This window comes from Sinocyclocheilus anshuiensis, unplaced genomic scaffold, assembly GCF_001515605.1.
Source record: "Sinocyclocheilus anshuiensis isolate Anshui unplaced genomic scaffold, SAMN03320099.WGS_v1.1 scaffold247, whole genome shotgun sequence".
NCBI lineage: Eukaryota > Metazoa > Chordata > Actinopteri > Cypriniformes > Cyprinidae > Sinocyclocheilus > Sinocyclocheilus anshuiensis.
This window is the reverse complement of record NW_015552543.1, coordinates 604,576-615,527: the sequence shown is the minus strand read 5'-3', so window position 1 is coordinate 615,527 and position 10,952 is coordinate 604,576. Positions and strand designations below refer to the sequence as shown.

The following is a 10,952-nucleotide window of genomic DNA, read 5'->3' as shown; positions in this document are numbered from 1 at the left end:
TCACACGCTTGAGGTATTCGACCAATCACAACGCACTGGATAGCTGGCCAATCAGAGCACACCTCGCTTTTCAGACCAATGAGCTTTGTAAAAATCGATGCGTTTCAGAAAGGCGGGGCATAGAGGAGAAACAATAATGTACAGTATGTGGAAAATAATGTGTTTTTTGAACCTTAAACCGCATAAACACATTTCATTACACCAAATACACAAAATAATGTTCTTTTTAGCAACATCATATGACCCCAAGATATAAAATATCTTGCACAAGGATTCAGTCCTTTGACTGTCGTCATACTGTCTGGTCCACATTGTGTCTTATAATGCCTGTTTGTGTCTCCTATCTAGCCAGTACCAAAGCGGTTGTGGAGGAGTCCAGCAAGCTGGCGGAGTGTGTAGGAAAGACTCGTAGCCTCCTGAAGAAGATCCTGTCAGAGGGGATGGACAACTGCCTGACCAAGCTGGACAACGACCCGCAGGGGTATCTGAGTCAACCCCTCACGCTGCTGGAGGCCGTGCTGCAAGAGTGCCACAACACCTTCACCGCCTGCTTCCACTCGTTCTACCCGACTCCGGCCCTGCAGTGGGCTTGCCTCTGCGACCTGCTCAACTGCCTGGACCAGGTAATCACCACCACCAAACACTTTGGCTTGAAGTTGTTCTTAAGTCAGCAGATTACTGATGTGGCCTCATTTCTAATCTGTAAATCATAAATGGATGAATCGAAATAATAAACTTGTCAAGAATTTCACCCAAAATCAAAAAAAATAAAAAATCTATTAAATTTGGGATAAATCAAATTAAGGCCATTATTGTTTTGCACTGAAATTGTTTTCATGACAATTAATAACATTTCCCCCCCCCAAAACAATTTACAATCTAAAATGTAAATTCTTTTTTTTATTCTAATGCAAAACCAAATAATGATTTATTGTTTTATCATGTAAAAAGTGGTTGTTTGTTAATGTACTGCTTTAAATGTTTGCTCTATAATAAAATACTTTATAGTAATTTTATTAAATTATTTGAAATCTAATGATTGAGAATAATGTGAAATACAAAACTCAATTAAATTGTTCTCTATTTGTTGGGAAATGTGCATACTTGTAATAAAAATATGAAAAAATAAAATAAAAACATAATGCAAGATATAATGTATTTTTATATATATTTAGGATACATGTAGCGTAACCTATGCCTGTCATTTTTCTATATATGGACTATTATGCTATTTTGTAAATGTGTACATTTTATTTTTGTCATTATTATTATATTGTAATTATGATTCATATTTTCATGTATATTTTATTTTGGCTGAAAGTGTTAATATAAGGGGGAATATTTACAATTTTGCAATTTAATTAAGTCACTGCCAACTATCTCAGCTCTTTTTGAGAATGACTCACCAACTAGAAGCTTCTTGTTAGTGGAGTGATGGAACGTCCACGTGGTCAATGAAGAACTACACTCTGATTTTTACTATTTTGTAAGGTTATTTGTGGTAAAATATGTTCTGTTGTTGTCTTTTTATAGCTGTTTTTTTTTTTTTTTTTTTTTAAAGTTCTTATATTTTTGGGGGAGTGAAATGTGAACTAGACATGTTTTTGTGATATTCACCTACAGAGCCTCTTTAACAGAGATGCTTTTTCAGCTGAACCACTCTCAGTTCCCAGCCCACGCTGCAAATGAACCTCTTGACAGATTTAGAGCTGATGAATTTGAGCTCTAAAATATCTCCAATGGCACACTAAATCAAAGAGATTCTCAGAAAAAAGAGGCACAGCCTCCATATATTTTCTTTTTCAAATTTCTGAGCAATACATTCATCACTTTGCTGGTATCAGACACAGTCCGGTTAGATGCAGCAGAGGCTCTACTGATCATAACGTTGACCTTCATGTCGACCTCCAGGACATTCAAGAGGCGAACTTCCGCACGTCGAATTTAAATTAAATATATTTAAAATAAATTAAATAATAATATTTATATTTAATATAGGTATTTGTAATATATTTATATTTATTAATATATTTGTATATTTAAGCTTTCCCCCAGTTTCTTTGGACCCTGAACCGGTACATTTTTATATAATACAATTTAAATCATTTTAATTCTGACTTGTGTACATTTTCACATTTTATTTCTATGTTATTTTTATGGTCATTTTTTATTGTTTGTGCAGAGGGTTGGAAAAACCTGCATGTCATACTATGTACGGTTGTGTGTGTGTGTGCGCGTGTGTGAGAGAGATAGAGAGATTAAAAAAATGATTAATATATTATTAAAATATTTAAAATATATAATATTTAAAGGGGTCATATGATGTTGCTAAAAAGAACATTATAAGACGTTCATCTGCCTCAGCAGTTACAAAATTCTCTTTATCGTATTTTGATCAGACGGAAGAGAATCTCATGGGCATGACGACTTTCCGGGAGGTTCTGGAGAAGATGCTTGTCATTGTGGTGCTTCCTGTGAGGAAGAGTCTGAGGAAGGAGGTTGAGCTCTTTTCTCCTCATCTGGTGTCCAACACCTGCGGCCTGCTGGCCAGTATCGTCAGTGAGCTCACCGCCTCTGCTCTCGGCTCTGAGGTTAAGAGGACAAATCTCCCGCTTCCTTCTCATTCCTCACTTCCACACACACACACTCTTCCTAGTCTCTTTATCCTTCACGGGCAGAATCCCACGCAGAATCTGTATCCAGAGAGCTCCACAGAAAGATTTGCACATCCGGATTATTCTGAACATCCCTGTCCCATGTCCTTTATTTAAAAGGTTTATATTAAAATGAAGTTTATAAAATTATATAAACATAAAGACAGATCTATGCAAATATATTTATATGTAGTTTTGCTTTCACAACGAAACACACAGCATCACACACGGCGGGCTAGAGTGAGCGGAGGACGGCGGGCTTGAGTGAGGAATGGCCGGAGGGCTAGAGTGAGGAACGGCTGGCGGGCTTGAGAAAGGCGCGGCCGGCAGATTCGACGAAGGAGCGTCCGGCGGGCTTGCGCAACCACATGTGACGACCCCGGGCTGGACTCCGCTTCGTCCACCGTGAAAGCCGATCCGGTGATCCACAGGGCAAAGTTGTTGTATTTCCTCAGCGACCAGCACGGATCAGCTCCAGGCATGACGAAGCAGGTATCGTCCTCTTTTAGAAGGCCAAACTTCTTCTTTATGCACCAAGAGCTTGTAACACTCCAAAGAGAAAGGAAAAATTGAAATCGCATCATATGACCCCTTTAAAAAATAATCAAATATTTATATATTTTTAATAATATAATAAAGTATAATTAACAATTTAAATAAAAATGGAAACTAATTCCGTATTTTCTAATAATATTACCAAGGGTTAACATGTATATTGAAAATAGCAGAGGACCTAGGACAGATCCTTGTGGCACTCCATACTTTACTGGTGATAATTGAGATGACTCCCCGTTTAAATAAACAAAGTGGTAGCGATCGGACAGGTAGGATCTAAACCATCTTAAAGCCTGCCCTTGAATATCTGTATATGATACTATTGTTGTAGAAAGACTGATATTTAATTTCATTTAATCATTTGATTTGATGAAGTACCTAGACTTTTTTTTATTTATTACATATTTTGTAATCTGGTCAACAAGACTGTACTACTCCATCTTCGTTAAACATTTTACAATCCTTTGAATTATGTATATTTTTTCTAAAAATCAGTATACAAATGTAAAGCATGCAGATTCCATGTCGGCCTGCTCATGCGGGATTCATGAAACTGAGTCATGTGCACAGGTGTGTCTTCCACCGGACCACAACATTCTGCTGCAGTCCATTTCTCTTCCAGCCGCTTCAGAAAAGGCCATTGGCTCGTTGCCATAGCAACTGGCATGTCATGCTCTATTAGAGTACGTTATGAAGAGCTTTACAGCTGCTTTACTTCTCTTTAACACTGTCCGTTTCCAAAGGTGAAATACAAATCACTAATAGAGTTGCACAAATGGCATCCAGTTTCTGCTGTTTGCAGTAGCACAGGAAAAGCATGGTTGTAGGTGGCGGTTCTCATTCAACTCAGTCAACTCAGTTGGTCTACACAGCATGAGACGAGGGATTGTTGTGTGTTTGTCTTCACTGAAACATGGCTAAACTTTACTGCTTTACTGTATAGGTTTTTACTGCTTTACTTCATTGTTGTATGCCTGTATTTATGTAACACTGTGGTCCTGTGAGGCACGACATTTCGTTCCACTGTATGTCCCCACATGCAGCAGAATGACAATAAAGCTCAACTTGACTTGACTCATGGAGGCTCCTGTTCAATCACAAAAACATCCTCCCTCAGTTATCTGGTTTGCTGCCACCTGCTGGGAAAAGAAGTGACACTTCATCTTAAAGGGACAGTTCACCCCAAAATTACACAACTTGAACCTTTAATGTGCTGCAATGACTCTACACTAAATGTAAGTTATTGTCTACACTTTTGAAACTTCTTTATTGTTGTGCAGGTGGACGGGCTGAACTCCCTGCACTCTGTGAAGTCCACCCCCAACCGCTTCACCAAGACCAGCCAGGGCCGCAGCTGGAACACGGGGAACGGCTCCCCCGATGCCATCTGTTTCACTATGGACAAGCCAGGGGTGGTGCTGGTGGGTTTCTGTGTGTACGGAGGAGGAGGCATCCATGAGTACGAGCTGGAGGTGCTCGCTGATGATGTAAGTCTTTTGTTGTATTCATCACCTGGGGCCGGTTGCACCAGCTAGACGTAAAAACGCTGGGTGTAATATTTTGTATTCAATGTCGACAGTGTGGTAGGATAGCACAGAGCTTTGCGATTGATATCGCTTATCCTGCCCGAAAAGACCATAAACATTACAGGTCACGTCTGCAGTAATAATTAACTAACAGATGAATCCTAAAAACGAATAATGTCCGAGCAAATCATGACTTTTCACTTTACACCTACCTCTGACTAGGCGTAAGATTTAGTGTCAGACGTAGCACTACGCCGAGATGGTGCAACGGGTATAAATTCTACGCAGGACTTAAAGCCCTTTTTACGTCCAGCCTAGTCTTACAACCGGGTGTACGTCCAGCTGGTGCAACCGGCCCCAGATGTTACATGGAAGCTAGACTTCTGACTGTTAAAGGAAATGTTTGTACACAAATTAATGTTCTGTCATTATTTACTCACTCTCATATGATTCCATACCTGCATGCTGTTATTTTTAAGGTGGAACATAAAAGGAAGATTATTCTTCACACAGTTCCTTTCTATACAACAACAGTTTATTGTGAACATGTCTGTCAAGATCCAAAAAGTCCTAGAAAAGTATCATAAAAGTAGTCCATGTGTTTTCTGAAGAAAAAAAAAAGTTCCATTTGAGGTTTTCACCCATTTTCTACTTTACCACATTAAAGAATGCAAACATAGGGATTAAAAGGAAAAAAAAAAAAAAAAACGTGACGTGGCATGTGGCCAAGTATGGTGACCCATACTAGGAATTAGTGCTCTGCATTTAACCCATCCAAAGTGCACACACACAGCAGTGAACACACACCCGGAGCAGTGGGCAGCCATTTATGCTGCGGCGCCCGGGGAGCAGTTGGGGCTTCGGTGCCTTGCTCAAGGGCACCTCAGTCGTGGTATTGAAGGTGGAAGAGAGCGCTGTACATTCACTCCCCCCACCTACAATCCCTGCCGGAACGAGACTCGAACCCGCAACCTTTGGGTTACGAGTCCGACTCTCTAACCATTAGGCCACGACTTCCCCCACTTTTCCACTTAAAAGTGGGGAAAAATAAACTTGTAAAATGTAACTGTTTGGTTGACTGCATTTTTGTTTGATGATGAATGGGCTGCGATGTGAAGGTAGCAGTGCTAGAACTGATATGCTGTCTATGCACGCAAAAAAAAAGTGACTTATATTCTGCAAAATATGGTTCTTGGTGCCAAATCTGTTTGAGACACTCGTTTTTGGGGGAACCATTCCTGTAAGTTAGAGTGTGTGTGAATGAGTTGTCCCAGTGTCTTACCCTGTTGTTTTTCTCTGTGTTCCTGTTCTGTCCATCTCTCCCATTTCATCAGGCTCAGACGGAGCACCCTGGAGATTCCGCCCACTCCCACAGATGGACGTCTCTAGAACTGGTCAAAGGCACTTACAGCACTGACGACTCCCCCAGTGACATCGCTGAGATCCGTCTGGACAAAGCTGTTCCTCTGAAGGTGCTGTGAATTTTACACATGAATCACGCGAAGCATAAACTTCACTTCAGCGCAAACTCACTCCTACCCTGTTGCTCTTGCAGGAGAATGTGAAATATGCTGTCCGCCTGAGGAACTATGGCAGCCGCACAGCCAATGGGGATGGAGGCATGACCACCGTGCAGTGCTCTGATGGAGTTACCTTCACCTTCAGCACCTGCAGCCTGAGCAGCAACGGCACCAACCAGACCAGAGGCCAGATCCCCCAGATTCTCTATTACAGGTCTGTACTTTATTCCTTTCACTGCCTAAAAAAAATCTTATTTATAAAATGTTGCATCTTGTTGATCCGGGTTGTTTGTTACAGGAGTGAATATGATGGTGACCTGCAGTCACAGCTGTTAAGCAAAGCCAATGAAGAGGACAAGAACTGCAGTCGTGCTCTTTCTGTAGTCAGTGTGGTGGTGCGGGCGGCCAAAGACCTCCTCCACAGGGCCTTTGCTGTGGACGGTGAGGATCACTTCTGTAGGCTTCCTACAAACTTCCCCATCTGCTATTAGTTGCAAAAAAGCATAGTCCCAAACCATACTCACACCATTTGTTGAGCTAATGTTAATATGTGACCCTGGACCACAAAACCAGTCTTAAGTCGCTGGGGTATATTTGTAGCAATAGCCAAAAATATATTGTATGGGTCAAAATGATCAATTTTTCTTTTATGCCAAAAATCATTAGGATATTAAGTAAAGATCGCGTTCCATTAAGATATTTTGTAAATTTCCTACTGTAAATACATTAAAACTTAATTTTTGATTAGTAATATGCATTGCTAAGAACTTAATTTGGACAACTGTAAAGGCGATTTTCTCAATATTTTGATTTTTTTGCACCCTCAGATTCCAGATTTTCAAATAGTTGTATCTCGGCCAAATATTGTCCTATCGTAAGAAACCATATATCAATTGAAAGCTGATTTATAAATCTCAATTTAATTGACCCTTATGACTGGTTTTGTGATCCAGGGTCACATATGATAGAGATAAGACATTATATTTTGCTTAAACACAAGCTTCAGTCTGGATCCAGAACACCTGAGAAGAGATGATGCCAACCCCTCAGAGGACCTCAGATGATGCCAACCCTGAAACAACATACAGAACTACCACATTTTGCTATAAGTTTGATTGCATCATATAATAATTGCTGTTAATAGTGTTCATCGTCTGTTTTATACGTCTTAAATTGATTTTTCCGTACTGCTGGTTCGTCTGGTCAGAGGAGAACTGGCCCCCCGACTGAGCCTGGTTTCTCCCAAGGTTTTTTCTCCATTCTGTCACCGATGGAGTTTTGGGTCCTTGCCGCTGTCGCCTCTGGCTTGCTTAGTTGGGGACACTTCATTTCCAGCGATACCGTTGACTTGATTGCAAAGATACTATTTAAACTGAGCTGGATGTTGACATCACTGAATTCAATGATGAACTGTCTTTAACTGAAAAATTTGTGTTTACTATTGTCATTTTGCATTATTGACACACTATTTTCCTAATTAATGCTGTTCAGTTGCTTTGACACAATCTGTATTGTTAAAAGCGCTATATAAATAAAGGTGACTTGACTTGACTTGACTTAAAACATGAACATTTTGCATTGTAACATTAATTTGTGATAAATAACCATTTAATTAACCTAATGAAAAAATGACCTCATTCTTATTACTGCAATGTTAATAAAATAAGCCATCACCATTAAGAATAATGGAAATTGCAGAAAAAAAAATAGGGGAAAATATACACACTTTTAAATTATCTAAAAAAGTGAAATTGCAATCAACCACCCCTTTAAAAAAAAAAAAAAAAAACTTTTATTCAGCAAGAATGCATTACATTTATAAAAAGTGACAGTGCAGACATTTCTAATGTTACAAAATATTTCTATTTCAAATTTGAAAATATTTAGCTGCAAAACATATGCTAAAAAATGCAAAAAGCATATTAGAAAGATTTCTGAAGGATCATGAGACACACCAAAGTAGTTTTTACAATCTTAAGTTTTTTTTTTTTTTTTTTATAAAATAAATGCAGCCTTGGTGAACATAAGGGGCTTCTTTCAAAAAATGTAAAAACCTTACCGACTGCTAACATTTGAGATGTACTCTGTTGGATATACATTGATTGATGTTACTGATGTCTCTACAGTTGAAGACATTCCAGAACTCCTGAGTTCCTCCAGTCTTTTCACAATGCTGCTTCCACTTATTTTGGCATACATTGGTCCTGTGGCTGCATCTGTCCCTAAGGTATGGGAGTTTTTCTTCATGTAATTAGCAACCTTGGCTCTTGATGCGATAATGATCAGTCTTCTCTGCCAAGTCAAGTATTGTTAGTTCCCTTTTTCTCATGATATCTTTCTCAACGCCTAACTGTTTTAAAATTCTAATTGTTGTCTTCTCTTAGGCTGCGGTGGAAGTGTTTGGTTTGGTGCAGGAACTTCTTCCAGCTGTTTCTGCCCTGAACCAGAAATATGCCCCTCCCGCTTTCAATCCCAACCAGTCCACAGACAGCACCACTGGGAACCAGCCGGAGCAGGGCCTATCAGTTTGCACCACCTCAAATCATTATGCTGTCATAGAGAGTGATCACCCCTACAAGCAGGCTGCTGTCACCCAGTACAAGGTACATTAGTTCTCGTTTCTTGACATTCAACAGAATATGGGCAAATCTAGCTATTTATTATCTAGCAACCTCTTTACTTCACCCTGCCAACTAACTAGAATAACTTAGCAATGCTCTAGCAACCACTCATAACACTTTAGAAACTGCTTACAGGACTTGACATTAACATTGTCTGATTGTTCTTGATAACCATAAAAAAGTAGTCAGACTTTTAAAACCACAAACGCTGACCAGTCATTACATGTTAATGCAGCTCAAAAAGATGTTGACAGTTTTAAATAAGACACAAAGGTGGCATAAACTGCGATTTAAATAGTAGGGAACTGTGTTTCACACGCTTATACTGATTAATGGTTTTCATGCACATTTTTAAAATAATTTTAATCAACTCCCCAGCAACACCCTAAACAGTCGCCCAGAACAACCAAATTAACTCCCCAGCAACACCCTAAACAGTCGCCCAGAACAACCAAATTAACTCCCTAGCAACACCCTAAACAGTCGCCCAGAACAACCAAATTAACTCCTCAGCAACACCCTATTCAATTGCCCAGAACACCCAATCAACTCCCCAGCAACATCCTGTTCAATCGCCCAGAACACCCAATCAACTCCCCAACAACATCGTATACAATCGCCCAGAACACCCAATCAGCTCCCCAGCAACATCGTATACAATCGCCCAGAACACCCAATCAACTCCCCAACAACATCGTATACAATCGCCCAGAACACCCAATCAGCTCCCCAGCAACATCGTATACAATCGCCCAGAACACCCAATCAACTTCCCAGCAACATCCTTTACAATCGCCCAGAACACCCAAATAACTCCCCAGCAACATCTTATACAATCGCCCAGAACACCCAGTCAACTCCCCAGCAACATCCTATACAATCGCCCAGAACACCCAAATAGCTCCCCAGCAACATCTTATACAATCGCCCAGAACACCTAGTCAACTCCCCATCAACACCTTAAACATCCACCCAGAGCACCCAATGAACACCTCAGCAACACCCTAAAAGACCACCCAGAACTACCTATCAACTCCCTATCTGCACCCTAAACAACCAGCCAGATCATCCAGTCAACTTGTTACAAATTGAGATGCAGTATGACCAGTGTACCTTAACCCCTTTGCTGTCACCCCCCATTGTTGGCATGGAAACACAAATTACATACCCAAAATAAAAAGGTTGCTGCTCATGAGTCTTTCTGACTAGATACATATGTTCACAAAGCTGACACTACAAAGTTTACTGTTCAAGAATCAGAATTACTCAGACTGTTATGATAATAGAGATATATAAGCTCAAATATAAAAATATAAAAAAATATTTTTTTAAATGTATAAAAAATTATGTTGCTGTGGTAAATGCTTTTAGAAACACAATGAAGCTAAAGCCACAAGTCTACTCATGCTTCATTCCAAATCTGAGGACATGATCTCTAAAACTGTGCATTTTATTAAACATTTTGTGAGACCATGTCATGTGTGTTTTTAGAGAAGGCTAATAAAAGGCTAATAAAAAAGTTTATGGCCCTCTGTAAGCTCTCCTGCATGCTATTGCCTCATGTCTGGCCCGGCAAACTGCCCCATTCATGATTCTGTTGTTCTCACTCGACGAACCTTTCACACCTCCGCCAGGTATGACACATAATCCTCATTATTCCTTTATCATTATTCTTTTATTTTTATTCAGCCATTGTAGCCTTTATTCTGGCATTACAAGGTTTACCAAGCCACATCGCTAGTGTTGCTTTCGTCAACGAAAATTATGACTAAATATCGTCGTCAATGAACCTTTATCACGTGACAAAAACGAGACGAGACGCAACGTAAATGCTGGTCATGTGACGATGACTATAATTAAACGTATAATGCAATATTGTTGACGAATAAAAACGAGACTAAATGTGGTTTACAAAATAAAAACTATGCTAAAATGTCTCTTCATTTTCGTTGACCAAAACGAGATGAAACAAAATGTTATAACGTTATTTCGTCTCATTTAGTCGCGTTATTATTATTATTTTGCAGTATTTCTGTTTCCTGTGTCTCACTTCAGGGGCTGCATCAGGTCGCACTG

The 10,952-nt window shown here is 39.7% G+C and overlaps 1 protein-coding gene across 1 annotated transcript in view; it reads left to right on the top strand.

Annotated features, from left to right (window-relative positions):
* LOC107664005 (E3 ubiquitin-protein ligase MYCBP2-like) overlaps positions 1–10,952 on the top strand; it is a 157,021-nt gene that overhangs the window by 87,897 nt on the left and 58,172 nt on the right. The window contains 10 exon segments of the mRNA XM_016454448.1: positions 349–623; positions 1,912–1,948; positions 2,217–2,332; positions 2,334–2,591; positions 4,490–4,696; positions 6,070–6,207; positions 6,291–6,469; positions 6,554–6,696; positions 8,382–8,482; positions 8,640–8,858. Coding sequence (XP_016309934.1) covers positions 349–623; positions 1,912–1,948; positions 2,217–2,332; positions 2,334–2,591; positions 4,490–4,696; positions 6,070–6,207; positions 6,291–6,469; positions 6,554–6,696; positions 8,382–8,482; positions 8,640–8,858 — 1,673 coding nt within the window.